Consider the following 19,036-nt stretch of genomic DNA (forward strand, 5'->3'; position numbering starts at 1 on the left):
TTTAACCCATTGGTACCCTTCTTCCACAGATGATACTATTTTATTCCACAAGAAGGCCATGTTTTACGGATATAACTTATAATCAGAGTTGCCAGTCACACACATACAAACACAGAAAAACTAATCACATGACCCAAATGCATGTAAATTACACAAACTAAACAGATAGGCTGATCACACAGTGATAATCACATAATTTGTGTATCAACCCACACTCATTTTATTGCAATGGGATGGGCTAAACTTTTGCTAAATCTTCTGAAAACTCAAAAACTCTGAGGATGCAGTCAAACAGTCAACGTTTTCATATCAAGGTTAAGTCTTCTTCAAGGTCAAACCACCTGAAACCCTTCGTCATATATTCTACAGTTTTGATTAACTGCATTATAAGAAGTCAGACTAAAGCTGCTGCAAAGGTGTGTGACTCATCCAGGACAAACAAGTTTATTAAAGAAAAAAAAAAATCTAATTCTACAAAGTCCTTTGGATATAACAATGTATGTTTATAAAAGGAAAAAAAAAAAAAAAACACACCTTTGACACGATTAAAGGACAACTAATTGTTGTTCTTCCCCAATTCAGTGTGGGGTTTATAAATATAGACATTGATCACAATTTGCAGCTTTGCCAGTTTTTTCCGACAGCACAAAGATAAAAGCATGTTCCTGTCCAGCATGAGATGAAACACCCACCACCAAATACATCGGAGGGACATCAGGACTGGAATGTTACTGCTGTGGCCAATGGCTCAGCCCAGAGGACTCCGTTGGAAGGAGTTGTTAAACCTTGTGATTCAGCATCCTGTGACAATGATTAGTTCCGTTTACAAGTACCATCTGCCATTGCATCAGAACTGGTAAAAATATGACACAAAATACTTACCTTTCTTGAGTTTAACATCAAATGTTTGTTTACATTGTGCTGTGATGGACTGGTGTCCTGTGCAAGGTGTACCTTGCCTCACCCCCTGTGTTTCTGGGATAGACGCTTGACCACCATGACCCTGCCCTGGGCATGTGGTTACTGATAATGAATGAATGAATGAATGATGGATTCTGTATAACTGCTATTTTCTTGTTGAGTGCTTTGGAGTAGCTTGTTGACCATATGTAGAGTTTCTCAAGCTCTGTCTTCCACTTGTGTCACAGCTGTGAAAGTGTTCAGCCCTGGCTTGCTGGAGGCCTTCAGCTGCAGAGAACAAATCTCTTTTTTCACACTCCATATCTCTGTGTCTTTCCTCCTGGCTTATCATCATCATCACTGAATGACCCCAATATCGCGACCTGTCACTCTTCATCAGGGGGCTTACAGCATGCCGGTCTTTTGCTGTACACAGGGGACTTTAACCATTTGCATACAAAAATTGCTTTCTTCTTGCTCAATGAAGAAAGCCTCCTTTGCATAATTACTGTTGATAAGGAGATGTGTGACAATACTGTAATTGGAAATTAGTGTGAAAATATAAATTAAAAAAACAGCAGTTCAAAGAGTCATGAAGCTGGATGAAGGACTGTATAACCCTAAATGGAACTAGAAGAGGTCATGACTGCATTCGGCTAGGATATACAGCTCATTAATATCTAAATTCAATGCCACGGACAAACACATGCACGCGTGCACACAACTACACGCACAGAGTGACGAAACACAGTGACACACCGGTCCAGCACCCACCATGTCCGCTGCAGCTCTCTCCACTGCTACAGAAGCGATTGTGACAGATCTCATTATTATTCCGCGAGACATTATAATAAAGAAGTTTCCCATCCGCACACATTGCGCATCCGGAGGCACCGTTGTGTATTTCCTTAAACATAACTAATTCATGCTGTTTTTTATTGCTTATACATTATGAAGAAAAAGAAGCTGCATACAAAATCATGGTTAGTATATTAAAAATTGCCTTAAATGTTGTTTTCATAAATGCAGCACACATTCATTCAGCCATGAATTGGTTAATTTCTTAGAAATATTATCAGTCTCTGAAATATTAGTGTCCAGTCACATTGCAAATGTCCTTGATTTTATTTTTGACTGCTGTGCCTGTATGCCTCAGCTATTGTAATGCTTATTTTATCAGTAACACTGCTTGTATATATTTGTTATTCTAAATATATATGGATATTAGCATGTGTCAACTGATATTGGATATGATGTCCGTTTTATTTATTGACCAACACAAGTGCAACTGGTTTGACTGAGAACATCCTAAGTTATACCAGTTTATCAGGAGTAACACCTTGTGTTTTCACACCAATATTTTGATACCCTTCAGGGATCATGGAACGTATTCAGGTCTCCTCCCCCAGCTGTCCGTGAACAAATAACAGATACTGACCTCTGACCTTTCCTTTGCATGAGAATCAACATCAGTATTCTGAAGTTACTGTTGGTTCAACTGGGACGACGCGAATGGTGGCTCCTGATTTATAACTGCCTACTTTTAATGAACGTGGGGGGGGGGGGGGTATCGAGCTCATCTGCATTGGAGATTAGACCTCTCTGAGAAAATCATCCATCCATAATTCATTACACGTTTCCTGTAGAACCTGGAGAACTGGAGAAGCCTGCGATCCTAGCAACAGGATCATAGCAACAGCAACAACTCTTTCTGACCTATCAGGATGCACGGTATCTGATCCAAAGGAGCTGACTGGCTGAGGTATTGGGGGAGTGTGGTTTGACTCCACCCACAAACAGCTAAATATGCTTATGAGTGGAGCCCATGTGTACTTTGACACAGCTTTGATCTTAAATCTTAATATTGTGGAAAACGGTAGAGTTTCCCTCTGAAAACAATGTTCAACAAACAATAGTTTTCATTCATTCATTCAAAACACACACACACACACACACACACACACACACACACACACACACACACCATCTGAAACCACTTGTCCTATACGGAGTCGTGGGGAGCTAGAGCCTAACCCAGCAACACAGGGCGAAAGGCTGGAGGGGACACACCCAAGACGAGACTCGAACCCCAGACCCACCAGAGAGCAGGACCCGGTCCAACCCACTGCACCCCCTTATTCAAAAACAGTGTTACACAAAAGTAAAAGCTGATCACTTACACCACCATCATGCCCAAAAACAATAAGCATTCTAAAGGATCTACTGTAATAAATATTAACTCTGACAGCAAGTTATAACAGTATCTCTGAATATGCTTTGCAAACACGTTATTAAATTACACAATCTACTGAAGTTTATTTTACTCTTCACTGCAAGATTGCAAGGGAAAAGCAGCACGAAAAATAGCAGCTTTGTATAAACAAATTCTTATGGGAAAAACACTGCCCTTGCTCTGATGAATCCAACGACGGCAGAAAAATTAACATACAACCTCAATCACCAACTTGCCGTCTTCTTGAACAAGACGGAGCTGAGAACTCTGATGAACCTGACGTCTGATGCCGAGAGGTCCTCATCAGTTTAACCTCCCGTCAGATACGATCCGTGGTTTTCCATCCATCACCGTGATCATCGCTGACGTCTCTATGAAGGACAAGTTGTCAGGCCTCCGTGCCGATGGTGCAACGGCACAGCAATCCCGTGTTACCTGCAAACCCCAGGGGTAACCCGGGCCACGACCGGATAATGAGGGTGGAGCAGTGCTTCCCATAGTAACAAAGACAGTGACAGGTTGTCAGGCCCGGATCAAGATGGCTGGTTTCCAGCATATTCGCTGCGCGTGTATCTGTGGCACAGCAGATGGCACAGTGGCCAGAGGTGTCACCTTAGAGTCTGAAGGAGCTGGATTCCAATCCTGGTCTAGTACCCTTGATTACAGTACTTACTCTAAACTGATCACACCATCACAACCATGGAAACAAGGCACTGTATGCCTCCCTCAAGTTTTCAAATTGAGAAAACTCGAAACTTCCACTGTTTATCATGAAGAGAAACAAAACTGACAGTTTCTGCTCATAAGTCATAGAATACTTGTAGACAAACTTGAAGACATGGCTGATACGGAAAACTGTGCTGCCTCCTATCCTGTCTGTTCTGGTCTCAGGAGAGAAATCCCCTCCTCTGGCGCCCCCTGTAGTTGGGAATGGGCCCTGCAGGTCCCTAGCGGCACTCCCACAGCTAAGCTGCAGTATGAAAATATGTATTTATCTTTAGAATAGCTTCAAAAATATTTAATAAGAAAACAATGATTTAAGATGCTTTTAAAATGTGCTAAACAATTAGCAAACCAAAAATGTACTAAATGTTAACCTATTATATTAATACTTCTCCAAGCTACATTTTCTAATTTTTGAAAATAAATTATTTCAATATTTATTCCTATACTTCGGTATGCATATTTGTAAAGACATTTAAATTGTCTACATTAGTATTCGTCATTAGTCACAGGCACTGCAACAACATTCATTTAAACTAAAGAACGGGATCTTCATCTTTCCCACCTTTCTTCTGTTTGCTTACCATGTTAATACCATATATGCCCTAGAGAGTGTGATGCTGGGGGGCGTGGTGGCGCAGTGGGTTGGACCGCAGTCCTGCTCTCCGGTGAGTCTGGGGTTTGAGTCCCGCTTGGGGTGCCTTGCGACGGACTGGCGTCCCGTCCTGGGTGTGTCTCCTCCCCCTCCGGCCTTACGCCCTGCGTTGCCGGGTAGGCTCCGGTTCCCCGTGACCCCGTATGGGACAAGCGGTTCTGGAAATATGTGTGTGTGTGTGTGTGTGTGTGTGTGTGTGTGTGTGTGTGTGTGTGTGTGTGTGTGTGTGTGTGTGTGTGTGTGTGTGTGTGTGTGTGTGATGCGTGTGTGTGATGCTGGCCTGGGGGTCTGGTTTGCTGTGTGGGCAGGTGACCACAAGCTGTGCTCTTGCCTCCCTCCATAGCTACACCCCTCCAGCTGTTGAGTCCTTCATGGGTCTCTTTGGGGGGGGGGGCACTGAGGTCAGTGGTGGGAACTCCAGGGCGTTCTCCACCTTCTCTTTTCTCCAGCTCTGCACTTCACAGTGCCACAGTACTGCTCAGAGAACACCCACAGTACCTTGCAGGCACAGAGAACATGTGGTAAATCGCTGCAGAAAACATCTCCAAGGGATGCGACCATGACGTCCCCAGTTGTACAGGTCACATTCAGCATAGAGGAGGCCAGGCTGTGTGATTAACACTTGCTCTAAAGATTAATTTGTTATTCATTTTTAAGTCACCATATTTTTGTTACTGTTATAGAAGTTTTTTTTTTTTTTTAAAAAAAAAAAAACAGGACTTTTAACTGTTTTCCATACAGTCCCTAAAAAGTTTCCCATGACGGTCACATTTTCCACCCATCACTACTTGCTGAGGAAAAATTTGAGGCAGATCATTGATTCATTTAGGTGAAGGCTCAGTTATTGTTTATTTAGGTCTCACTCTTTTCTAAGTCAACTTACAACATTGCGCTACACACGGCATTTTACTCATTTGTGGAGCTGGGTATCAGTTTACGGTGAGTACCTTGATCAAGGGTACTACTACTTGGGTGGGGATTTGAATCCATCATTTGCAGACTGCAAGGCCAGAGCTATAACCCCTGCATCACCTGCTCAAGAAACACTGCATGCACAAAATTCTCTCATGAAACAAGACAAGTGAAAGCCATCTGTGATATAGGTTGGGATGAAAGAGGAAAGGCAGAACACTGAATGTCAACATAACAAAGATACGCAGAGGGTCAGAATAGGTCTCGTCGGTGCCATCAAAGTGATGTTTTGCTCCTAATGGAATTTCCTCATCAGTGCTTTGGCTTCATCCAACCTGGTCCTGCAGAAGAGCATGATGAAGTGGTGTGCGATCTGTCCTCCTCAAGGAGAGCTGTGGCTGCCATGGGAAAGCCAGACCATCTAGAACAAACCTTTGCACTGGGGCAAAAAATGGGGGTCTCATTCTGGGTGTTCGATTTTCCATCCCCCCAGAATGCGAACTGCTTTCAGGCTGAGTTATCGACACAGTGAAGAACAGCTTTGTTACACCTTATGAGTCATACAGAGATCCAGCCTGTCCCGTCTGTCCTTAAGCGTCCATCGACCCCCTCACCTAGTGGTGCCATTCCCACCTGTCTCCACATGACCTCGTGGGGCAGTGAATGAGAACAGAAATATCATGCCCTTGAAAGATAGACTAGTCTCATATTCTGGGCCAAAGATAAACATCATGACAAATAATTACATGAATCTTTCCTTGATCTATAACACAATTCGTTTAAAGGTCTGGACCAAATAATAATAAACAGTACAGACAAACAGAATAATTCATAAGAAATGAGGGTAAAAGTGGTCCCTGCAAGGTACAAGTACCATCCTGAAAGGTTGAAGCCAATGGTCCATGTGCAGCTGTTTACATTGTTAATGCTTTCACTGATTATGATATTTGCTTGTTTTGTCATGTGGTTATTGGCAGACTGTCATGAGTGCAACCCAAACATGTAAAAGGGTTTGTGGGGGAAGTCGAAAATCACTGAGGGTCCGTTCCGGCTTGGTGAATGAGTCTTGGACGTTTCTTCCTTCCCTCGTCCCCCTTCCTCTCTGCTTTCCTCCACTTGATGTCAGGGTGTCCTGCTGAGACATAATTATGGCAATATATGAGATAGGAGTGGTAGGAGGCAGGGGATGCATCCTCAGAGTGCTCTGAAACAAACTTTGAAGGAAGGACTCAATCTGAGTTCAGGTTGGTGACCTCCCTGCAGGGCTGGAACAACAGAAACAGAAAAAAAATCACAGCTTCAAATGTAAATTTCAGAGCTGTGGCTTCCCATCAGCTCCTGTTTTAGACACACAGGATGGACTGGACTACACTTCATCAACCTGCTACAATACTGAAATACACTTTTTTCAGCAGGTTTAGTTCAGTCAAGTCTAACAGACTAATCTTTTCAACAGTCACTTTTAAAACACTGTAATAAACCCTCAGCTCCATATACAGATTATGGTGCAAAGAAACTAACTGCACTGAAGTATCACACATCTCCTAAGTTTTCTTTCTTCTAAAGTAATGCACACGTATTTTCTATGAGATGTATGTCACTTTGCAGAAAAGCGTCTGCTAAATGAATAAATGTAACTCAAACACACACACACACACACACACACACACACACACACACACACACACACACACACAGTCTGAAACTGCTTGTCCCAAGCGGGGTCGCAGCGAACCAGAACCTAACCCAGCAACACGTGGTACAAGGCTGGGGGGGGCACACCCAGGATGGAACGCCAGTCCGTTGCAAGGCACCCCAAGCGGGACTCGAACCCCAGACCCACCAGAGAACAGGACCCGGTCAAACCCGCTGCGCCACAGTACCCCCCTACAATAAATGTAACTGTAAAATGTAAATATAAATTCAGTACATAACACCAGTGTCAATACACCAGGGCACATTACAAACAACTCAGACTGGAAGTCTGTTTGCAACACGTTTTGTTTGTAACTCCAAAGTCACTTTTACCCACTAAGCCCCTTTTATGCACTAACCCAGAATCAATAAAAAGTAAATACTATGTCACTTGAGGTATTCAGAGGTTAAGTTCTGTAGATGTTTTTTATATAGCTATAATGAACTTAAAAACTCTGTTGAACTTCACTGACACGCAGTTAAAATGACTAAATAAAAAATGTCATCTCTACAAACAGATATTGACCAATTCAATACATAAACTTTTGTGATGTTCCTCATCTTGTTATTGATCACTGACACTTGGGAACACCAGGCAAATGCTTTAAACACTTTGACCTGTAGGGTGGTTACACATTTTCATTCTGTTTAGGTGCTCTTTACTGCCATCTATTGGATTGGAAGGTAAACACAGGTCACGTTTATTCCGATACAAACGGAAGTTTAAGAAAATACAATTAAAAATAAATTTAAAAAAAGGAAAATGTATTTTCAAAAATCCATAGTTTTAATGTTTGTAATATTAGCAGACAGTGACACTGGGTTTGTAAAAGCTCTTTAGAGGCATCATTACTGTAATTTAGAGTCTTGCTGTCATGTTCTGCAGCATTCGAACAAGCCCGTATGAGGTCTCTGCTCGTGCAGAAACATAAAAGTTACACCGAAGTACCGAATAAATTTCCCTCATCTGTGACTTATGATGCATGTTCTAAAAGAGAACATTTAGACTCTACCTACTTGGATGCCACACACCTCCCTGCCTGTTAGAACTAACACAGTGAAAAGGAGATTCAGACCTGTAGCCCGCCCTGGACCCTGCGGGTTGCTGTCCGGCAGCCGCTCCTCCTGGCGGCTGCTCTGCGAGACTCTTCCTGGGCATCGTGGGATTGCGGCCTGTCCGGTGCTGGGGAGCGGCCTGTGGATGGAGCGCCGTCGCTGCTGCTCCTCCTCCAGACACGCCTGACTGGCCACACCTGCAGATTGACAGCAGTCAGGGCAGAAGCTCACCACATGTAGACAAACATCCACTTACCCTCTGCTTATTCCTCTCGTGTGTTTTGGAAATGGAAAAGGAGGAGAGAAAAAAATACATACAGGTGCATAACAAAACATTTATGCATTTGACAGATGCTTCTCTCTAAAGCAACATGCAGCTCGGATATTTCAAATCGTATCAAGTTTGTTTATCTTATGCTAAAAAAAAAAAAAAAATAGAGGAAAAGGAAAGAAATCGATACCATACCTTTGGCTGAAAAGTTACCTCCAGATATATGTACTTTAAAAAGGGGACAGAGCACAGGCAGGAGGTTAGTGCAGCGCAGCGCAGAGTCGAGCAGCAAAGCATTTTCCCTTTGAGCCAGAGATTGAAACAAAAAACCTAAATAATTAACGGTTCCTGATGCACCGACCAGCTGTCATGCCGCATTGTGTATAAATTCTGTACATGATTTTCACTCTGGTTTGCCCTTGATTTAGGCTCCCCATAGAGACAAGTGCGCGATGCACCTGAGGGATGCGAATTGTAAATGAAGCTGCAGGCCAGTAGCGGTCAGCTCCCATGCTGCCCCACACATTGATGCTCCCGCCCCCACTATTCCAATCACAATTCAGGCAGCACACACTTTATTGTGATTAATCATGTAAATAAAAATGAGGATTCTTTCTTCCTTTCAGTCGGTAATTTACATTTATATTGAATTAGCGACGGAGGCGAGAATGAAGGACAGTGATTATAGGTGGAGATCAGCAGTGGATCTCCCTGCCATTGTGCGGTGTAATTGAAGTGGGCAGCAAGAGGGGGGCCGCTCTGCCCCCCATACCCAACCCCTCAGCTCAACTCGTGTTAATCAGGGAGGCGTCTGTCTGTTTGTCCGTCTCCAGTAAATATTTAACCGTCATGTCACACAAATTATGCAGCAGAAAAAGACGCTGTGCAATCTCTTGCACCCCGTTTGTCCTTTGCATTTAGGGTACTTAAACTATGTTTTACATTTAACAACTACGCTAAAGAGTCAATGTTCCATTTGAATAATGATATTTTGGAAAAAAGCATTATTTTTTACTACAAAGTAGCTGTTAGTCAACTGTACACTCAGCGGTAAGGGAAAAGGGAGTAAATATTTCTCTATGTCATATAGGGCCTGTAAGAATAAGGAAAATAATCCTTCTTCTGGATTAAAATATTATAAACCTTTATTTACCTGAAATCTTTCCTCAAGGTGACTTATACTGTTAAGTCTGTATGCTAAGCTGCTTACAATGTTTTACCCATTTATGTATAGAACAGGGTAATTTTAATTGCATCATTTCAGAGTAAATATCTTGATGAAGGGTACTACAGCAAGATGGGGATTCGAACTTTAGACTTCAATTGGAAGGTGACAATCTGAACCACTATGTCACAGAAATTCAAACCTGTTTGTGTATTTAGTCCTTACTTTAGTGTGGTGTCAGGTGTGTGACCTTGCAACCAAGTGGTTGTCAGTTCAAATTCACCAGAAAAACATACAGCTGTATAAATGCATTAAACTGTAGTCCCATTTACCTTCAGCAAAGTAACACAGTAGTAAGAAAAATGAGTGATGCGCTGACCTTTCAGAACAACTTCACACACCGTCCTGCATTTTAACATACAGATACCCGGGGACCACATAGAGGCAGGAAATAATTGTCAGAATGAAGTCATAAAGCGAGTTAGAGAAGTACCATAGTGCATTTACAACACGGGTAGGGAGTCTCGCATCACACCCCGTTACCATGGCAACAGAAGAGCGACAGCTCTAGAATCATAAATTCTTCATTTCTTGAGCCCCAAAGGCTCAGCCATGTCTCAGGGGGCCAGACAACATCCAAGCATTCCTTCAGTTCAAGAGCATACACCATGCAATTGTTATCTCATTTAATTCGGAAATCACGGCAGGGAAAGAATAATTATTATGCAAATCTCACTTTGTTATTAGCATTTCACTGTGGTTTGCTTCTCATACACTGGCATCAGTAGCTTCACTTAAAGAGCTTAATTTTTGATAATAAAACTTTCCATGTAAGTGCGAGCAGTACCACTTTCATGGACCAGGCCAGTTCTGTACTCGGACCATAGTGACATCCTCTAGTAAAGATCCACAGGTCTAATTGTGGGGGGTTTCTTGGGTCACATGAAAAACTCAGAATCACATTTTGAGGCCCTTGGCCAAAAGGGCTTTGGATCTGTGTACAAATAAATACATGAACAAGCCAGCATTTTTGAAGAATGTGTCAATAAGAAAGGGCAGAGTCTCACAACCTCATCAATATGCATTTTCATTTAATTAAACAAATGTTAAGAGAAGGTGCTTGCTGAGGCCCACGCTGCTAAAATGAAAATGTGATCCTTTTAAAACATATAAACCCCAGTAATTAAAAACATGAATCACTGTAACGAGATATTGAATATCCACACAAAAAGGCTTTGGCTGTCCATGAGAAAAGCCAATTTCATTAAAGATGCAAAAGCACAGTTCAGCCTCCTTCAATTTGTATTCTTTGACCTGGCTGAAGACCATGAGCCCTCAGGAAAATCTTGAGCGAACGGCCTTCGAAGGGGTGGGAACCTGCCATTTAACGAACACACAGAGGAGGTTGTGGGGTCGAGGGCAGAAGAAGATGGCTCGGCGTGATCCTATGACCCGAGGGGGACTGATCACTCCTGAGACACATCATTAACTAACCAACCACAGACATCTTTATAAAGGCTTAGTGCGTGCAATGCTTTTAAACACGAGTTTCAAATTACTATATTTTCGTATCATGAAATATTACAAGAAATGGTTCTTCAGTACTGACGTACAAATTAGTTGTACTGTTCAGAAGACAAAGTGTGTATACACACACACACACACACACACACACACACACACACACACACACACACAGAGAAAAAAGGAAGGTGAGAATGAACGTTCAGATGTTGGCAAATGATAAAAATTGTCCAATGTAAACTAATCTAATTGAAAATGCAGTAACAAATCAGAAAACGGTGGAATGTAACATTCCTCCTGTGAGGACACAACGTACAAAAGAAGCTGTAGCGGAAGGTCTTACTGAGCACAATGTCTAACTGCTTCTGGTTTCATACCTCTCGAACTTGAGATTCTTAAATAAACACTAAAATGCAAAGACGACAAAAACACAACCAGCAAAGGGAGCCACTGCAACACGACACGCATCATTAGAAAGAACTGACAGCTACACAACACGCAACACCTGCATGCACACGGCTTCTTACACACAGTCAGGACAGGAAGTTGTTCCATAACCTGTTTTTATCTCTAATTCCAAAAATCACTCTTACCACAAAGCCTCACTCAGTACGAGCTTAATAGTAAAAATGTCCCTTTATTTGGAGCTTAGATTCTGCAAATATAAGTTATAATAAATTAAAAACACTTTCCAAAAGTTAAACTTGTTTCTACTTTGAGCCATATTTAAAGGTAAAAATTATTTGAAATGACTGAAAATAAAAATTCATCATCTCCACAAAGTCCTGTTCAATGCCAATCTCTAAGTAGTTCACCCCATAAACATACCAGCTGTCTCATGCCCAGGATCAACACACACAAGGTGTAAACACTGTAGAAGCAAGTTTGATCATGGTGGTCTCCCTACTGTGTGTGGGTGCTCTTTACTGCCATCGCTTGGCTTAGAAGGTAAACATAGGTCACATTCATCATGCTTAAAACAAGCGTTAGAAAAATGTTCCGTTAACTGCAATTATAAAACCTTTTGTGACAGATTATATCCCTGAACCGCATTATTTCTACACGGCAAAAAACGGAAAGCACAAAGCTACAGCAATTTTAAACCAAACGCAAAGATCATACATCATGTGATCACAGACTTTCATGGCTGATTTACAGAAGTCTAAAACAATATAACTGTTACCAATTGTACTTATACAAATTGCCACCATAATCTTGCAGAAATAGAACTTAAACTCCAATTCAATGAAAAAAACGGAGGATTAGTGATAACCTTGAAAAAAGTGAGGTTTGCCAAAATGTTTTCAGGGGGTCGCTAACATGCGCCACTACGAGGGTCTTATACAGCAGAATGAATCACAAAAGCACAAGTGCAGCAAGATACGACTTTAATTTCACATGAAAAACAACAAAGGAAAATGCTGGACACATTTAAGACGGCAAGTGCGGCAAGGAAAGGGCTCTAACAAACTGGGGCTTTTACAGGAGGCAGGTGGACCCAAATTCCCCTTGGTGTAGCAAACACAACACGTACGTTAGTTCAGTACAGACTACACATTTATCCCATTTCAATCCACGCGGACCTGTGCTGAGCAGTGCCATGAAGTAGGACCTTATACCTCTCCTTATCAAGTCCATGGACATTACAAACACGGAGGAACCTCAGCTGTAGACAAACACATAAGCTGCTTTCGTTTATGTTAAGAGCAGCGACACTGCAAAGCAAGCATCTGATTTGACAAATATTCATAAATTACAAAAATCAGCCATCATGCAGATGTGCTTGTGTGCATAGCTGGCAGTTTCTACATCATACACAGCTGCCGCATCCTCCGAAAGGATGGAACTGGAGTTTATTCACCCCCAATATTTGTTTTTCAAAGTACACAAAATCCCCAGGAGTATCCATATATATACAGCACTAATAACAGGGGGGTGTTCAAGATTTTTTGGACTTAACATTAATAATATGAACAGGAATCACTGGCAATCATGCATAAATATAAAAAAAATTAAAAAGGAGAAATTCATTAACACAATCTATCAGTCTAGCAGTATTTACAAAAAAAATACTGAAACTAATACAGTGGGTTTTAATATTAAGCACTACCCATCTCTTCCAGTGAAATATTTCAGTGTCCGAATGGAAAAAAGCAAATGTTGTGCTTTATTGAAAATGTACAGCTTTTTTTACTTCCCTAGGCAATGCGCATCCAAATGAGAACCAAAATACTGCAAAGCGGGCAGAGGGGTTAGAGGTTGGAAGAGCAGGCGGAGGCCCAGGTCCTGCTCCGACTGGTCCCCAACAAATGAACAAAAACAAAAAGATAAAAGCACCAACTTTCTTTGTAAATACATCAAACGGGAACGTTTCATGAAAAGGTGACTGCACTGTGAACGGTGGCGAAAAACGGTACGAAACCAACAGACATTCATCTGAAGGGCATCAGATGGACAGCAGGACGTGACCGCGGGCCGATGCCGACCCTCGAACTGAGTCAGAGTCACTTGTTATCCAGCCTCAGCATCTGTTCCTTACCATTGATAGTTAGAGATTTTAACTGTCCGTCTTCCTCCACCTCGACTCGTTCCTGTCCGTTCTCTATCGTCCTGCCAGGAACAGAGCATGAAAATGGTATAAACATGTTGCACTTTCACAGATGCTGACATGTTTCTGTTATACGTACTGTGTTCCTCCACCTCTGGTCTTTCGGTGTGTTACTCGCAAGGGTCCAAAATAAAGTCTACTGGTTCTCAGTTTTGTCCCTGATGTGGCAGAATGAGTTTCCTCTGTCCCTCAGAGCTGCTGAATCCTTCCCAACATTCAACATAGGTCTCAAACCCATCTCTTTCAGAGCCATTTCTCTCCAGATCTCCTGGACAGCTACATAAATGAGTCCAAGACCATCTGCTATGACAGTGTTTCTGCTATTTAAATGTCAGTTCTGTAGGCAGCTACTTGAGGGATGTGAACCAGCAACATGGTGGTATCAGACAGACAATCTGCGTGGTGATAATCCTGCGTCTAAAGCTTTTCGTCTGTTGTTGACGAGCTATTGTTTACTCTGAGCTGTGTGTCACTTTGGAGAAAAGAGTCTCAAATGAACAAGCATGTAATTTGCATGCTTGCAAGCATGTAACATGTAATTTCATTGATTCCTGAGGTGAATGACTGTCAGGCTCTTCAAGGAATTACCTCTTAGTGGTGATTTTCCTGCCGTTGACATACTTAGTGGAGGTGGAAACTGAGCGGAAGCTTCCCATCCCACCGCCGCCAAATGAAGTCGAGGAAAATGAGGCAAAGTTCCCACCTCCCATCTGGCCAAGGTGTCCAAATGAGGTGAACCCTGCACAAAGATCAGCAGTCAGCAAGTCCGCCCAAAGGGGGCAGCGTTTACCACGTCCCTGCAATGACAGACCTCTAATGTGAAAATGATACCCAACACCTGGGGGCACCGACCTGGGTCAAACCCTGAAAATCCAGCTCCGAAAGATGGAAACCCCCCAAAGGGAGAGAAAAAGGACCCAGCCGGACTGCTCCTGTGTACGCTGCGCTGGTGCCTTCGACCACCACCAAAGAAATCATCAAATGGATCATCCAGGCCTGTAGAGAGAGGGAGGGAGGGAAAGACAAAGAAAGAGAGAGAGATTATCATATAGCAGTTTGATCTGGGATGTATCTACATAGTGACATGAGGGGCAGAGTGTTGTCAAGATGACAGTGCACATGGCAGAGCACCACTGATATTAACTGCACAGCGTGCGTGTCTGTGCAGACCTTCGCACACCCTGCCCACACCATCAAATGGGCTGAAGGAGACAACGCTTACCGAAGAAATCAGCAAAGGGATCTCGCCCGCCAAAGAACTCCCTGAAGACATCCTCTGGATTGCGGAAGGTGAACCCTCCGCCAAAGTGGTCGCCGTTGTGGTAACGTCCTCCTACCAACAAGAAATGGCACAAGGTGAGTATTTGGGTGGAAACAGGAAATCAAACCATCGGCACAAGTCTTGTCACAAGCAGTCTTGAAATGACTCCTTGGTGAGACTCTGCGCTGGGCACCAGGCTCTGACAGATGTGATCAGGTTCCACTCCCAGTGTCCAACAGCCCAAATACCACAATAAATATTCACAGATGCTATCATCTCACCTCCTCCACCACCAGTTAGACCCTCCTTCCCAAACCGGTCATATATACTGCGCTTGTTGGCTGAAAAAGAACACAGCGTGGTAAAAATGCGGTAAACTGAAACATGAGTGAGTTAATACAATGCATCCTGTTCCGTTTCTCAAAGCAACAGACAGAAATCCATTTTAAACTCTGCGCATTTGAGTTTCCTGAATTATTTACTAATACATGTTGTGACAAATCTGTTGTCATCAGTAAAGGGCTCCATCACTTATAAATAATAAACCAAACATGAAATGAACACCTGAAACATGAAGTCAACAATTGGGCCCAGCAGCAACATCCCGAGAGCACCCAAACACCATTCATTTAGCAAAACACGTTTGTAACTCTGGATTATGGGTTTACAACTGAGATATGGACATGGATGTTACAGGTCATCTTCCATTCAGGCTCCAAACCCCTGTCCTACTACCAGCTCTTCTAGAATTCACCTTAACACTAAGCAGTAATGCTGCATGTTACTGAACTTTTTCCCTCTCACTGATCTTCGATTTCCTGCCTACACTGTGTATGTGTGTTTCAGCTGTGCATCACATCGCAGACGCTTATCAACCCAAAACCCGTGTCTCACCATCAGACAGAACTTCATAGGCTTCCGACAGCTCTTTGAATTTTCTCTCCGCTTCCTCCTTGTTCTCTGGATTCTTATCCGGGTGCCACCTGAGTGCCAGTTTTCTGTACCTGGGCAAAAGGGACCAGAGGCAAACCCTCAGAACAGGGGATGTGTCAGTCCAGTCTGATCCACTCATCGGGCCCAGAACAAGAACGTGCTGGTCACTTGGTTCCTGACCGTAAGCCACTTACGCTTTTTTGATGTCTTCTTGGGATGCATTCCTCTGTACTCCCAAGACCTGGTAATAATCCACCATATTGATGCTGGCTGCAGTCAAGTCTACAGGGTAAACAAACAAAGAACAGGGGGGTGAGTGTCACCACATTTAAAACATTGTATTTACATGTTTATCTATAAAATGTCCCCTGTTGTAAAAGGAAAAACTTTCAGATGATCAGGCAGGAGTAGGGAAATCCCTGATGGACATACTACAACATAACTAATCACCCTGCATGACCCTAAGAACTGGCACCACTTGGGATGGGTATGCTGGAGCCAAGAAACACATGGCAGCAGGGGGGTGGGGGGGTGTAAAAGAACTTCAGACCTTGCATGTCCAACATCCAATTCAATCACCAAAAAAAATAAAGAAATAATCTCTCACACACGTAGTAGTCATGCCCCTGGGCCACACCTTCTAGGCCCCAACCCTAAAGGCCTCCAAGTAAGGTGATGGAGCCGTAGGGGGTTGTTACTCACCTGCACACTGATCTTATTGTGGGGGTTGCTCTGGATTATATTCTTACTTCTTTACTTTCTGATCTTCCAAAAATTCTTTTCCTTCCCAGCTCATGTGTTTTTGGTACTTTCTGCTATTTTCAAACTGTGACCTCGTCACTTCCTGAACCAACAAACCCTACACTGAGTCAGGTCCCATAACACAGATCAGTCAGAATTTCTGGCTTCTCTGCACTCTGCTATCAAACATAAACAAGGAGAAAGAGATGCAGGCATCCCACACTGTATGTCAGTGTCATTATTTACTGTACTGGGACTTGAATAGTGTACAATTTTATAGATTTAGGCAGCTATATATTTTTTGAAGGGGGGAGTGAGGTGAAGTCCCTTTTATGAGTAATACAGGAGGGCCTCTCCTGGGATGTGAACACACAACCTGTTACTCATCACACCATCTGCCGCTAGGGTTTGGATTCCACTGCTCAGAGCCGGTCCCTTTGGTGAAGATTTGAAACAAAGCTTGAAAGCTCTGATAAAGAGGTGAGCCAAGTGCTGTCAGTACATGAGCTGCTCTGCAGAGCATGAATAAGAACATAATGGATTTCCAAAACAAACAGACAATGGTTTCTACACACTGCACCTCCTATACTGGTAAGAAGAACAGTACAATGAAGGTACAATACATAGTAGAACCACAAAGTCAAAGACAGTAAGCAGTCACTTCTGGGGAAGGGATGTCTGTTATTCCATCAGTGTTCTGCTCCACAACATCCAGGACTCAGATATGGACATTTAAAGCTCCTCTTTCTGCCTGAAATTAGACCACACTTGCAAGGGGTCTCAGGTGGACATCTCCAAACTCAACAGCAGAACTCGCAAAAGGGTCAAAGGCTGCAGATGCCATAGCAACACATTTTAGACTGCAAGTTCTGTATCACCAGTTTACTGTTCAAGTACCACACTGGGCACGATGAAGACCAAATAGCATTATAAGGAAGCTAGAAATTCAGTTATGCACAAGCATACAGAAGGAAAAGAGTACAAAACAATATCTGTGAATATGGATATCCCAGTCAGTCCTGCTAGCTCACTAATGATGAAATCAAAGGTGCCCCCCAAAAGTTATATCGAAAGCTCTTTGTTTTCAAATTCATTGTTTAAGCTGTAGACCTTATGGGGTTAAGCATATCTATAAATGTAAATGCATCAAACAGTGCCAACACTGTCCCATAAAAAGTCATGCTATGAATTAAAAAAAAAAAAAAAAAACTTGGGGGTTGCCACCGGAAATCTAACACTCACTCACTAAAAGAACTCTGGTTCAATGGCAGAGAGTGGAGAAAAGGTGCATCAGGGACCTGTATCATTACCCCTCCATGTTGGCTTATATGGCAGAGGGTGAAAGCAAAGAACCTTTTACTCCCGAAGAACCCTATTAAAATATGGTTTTTCCAGCTCAGATACAGGAAAAGACTGTGCTTGGTCTGTGTGGGACCAAACTGTGCTTTCTGGCCACAATGCGCTGGCCTCACACAGCACTCTGTGTGCACAAACACTGCTCAACAAACAAACAAAGAAAAAGGAAAGAAAAGAAAAAAAAAAAAAAAAAACACTATTTTTGAAGTGTGGTGGTGGGAGCACAATGCTGTGGGGGATACTTCAGTGTCCAAAAACTGAAGCCTGGAAGTAACCTTAAATCTACTCAACAAACAGTGAGCGATCCCAAACAGAGCTAAAACTGGAGCATATGATTATGACACAACAATAGTTTAAGTGGATCCGAGTGCTTAGCATTTCTATGTATATGCATCGAGATAACATGACATGTCATAAGTGTACACACCAATTGACTGTAGCACAACTGGAAACAGTGAGTTATCAGTGAGTCTGGCAATGATCTGATGGCGAAATATTTCCTATTTGAAACAATAGACAATCCAACCACGTGATTAGCAGCAGCACTAGGATTATAAACCATAATAACTGAGTCAGGATCATAACGGAACCACTTAAAACGGATCATAAGGACACATGACAAACACGAGAACGAGTTTTATCAATATAACGGACCAGTAGACCGCACAGTCTCTCAACCGCAAATCAGCACTGTGCTACTCACGGACGGAGCAGCAACGTCCTCGGTGGGATTTTATTCCCCCTCTCACCTTCGTCGTCAATCTTTTTTTCCAGACGCTCCTCCTCCGATTCAATTCCTCGTTTTTTCGTCCGTTTAAACCCACCGTCCAGCTACGTTCCGCATAAAAGACCCTCTCTCGGATGGCTTCATGAACGGCACAGGTTCGCTTCCGGGACACAGGACGTCACTTCCTATTACAATTGTGGCGGAATGATTGGACTATTTCGGACAGTCGCTTCCGACAGTGTAACGTCACTTCCTGTCCAGGTGGACCGTTACCGT

The 19,036-nt window shown here is 42.8% G+C and overlaps 1 protein-coding gene across 2 annotated transcripts; it reads right to left on the minus strand.

The window, feature by feature from the left end:
- Nucleotides 1-5,327: 5,327 nt before the first annotated feature.
- On the minus strand, nt 5,328-18,924 carry dnajb6a (DnaJ heat shock protein family (Hsp40) member B6a). 2 transcript variants are annotated; one of them, XM_018757914.2, is made up of 10 exons: nt 18,783-18,924; nt 16,131-16,218; nt 15,898-16,007; nt 15,285-15,344; nt 14,965-15,075; nt 14,595-14,738; nt 14,331-14,481; nt 13,674-13,744; nt 8,195-8,371; nt 5,328-6,555 (listed from the first exon to the last, which is right to left on the minus strand). In XM_018757914.2, exons 2-10 carry the CDS (start codon nt 16,193-16,195, stop codon nt 6,455-6,457), a joined length of 990 nt encoding a protein of 329 aa, XP_018613430.2. In that variant the 5' UTR covers nt 16,196-16,218; nt 18,783-18,924; the 3' UTR covers nt 5,328-6,454. The 2 variants fall into 2 exon arrangements, with proteins under 2 accessions (XP_018613430.2, XP_018613429.2); XM_018757913.2 differs by having other exon boundaries at nt 5,328-6,558.
- Nucleotides 18,925-19,036: the final 112 nt, after the last annotated feature.

This window comes from Scleropages formosus, chromosome 7, assembly GCF_900964775.1.
Source record: "Scleropages formosus chromosome 7, fSclFor1.1, whole genome shotgun sequence".
NCBI classification, from domain to species: Eukaryota; Metazoa; Chordata; class Actinopteri; order Osteoglossiformes; family Osteoglossidae; genus Scleropages; species Scleropages formosus.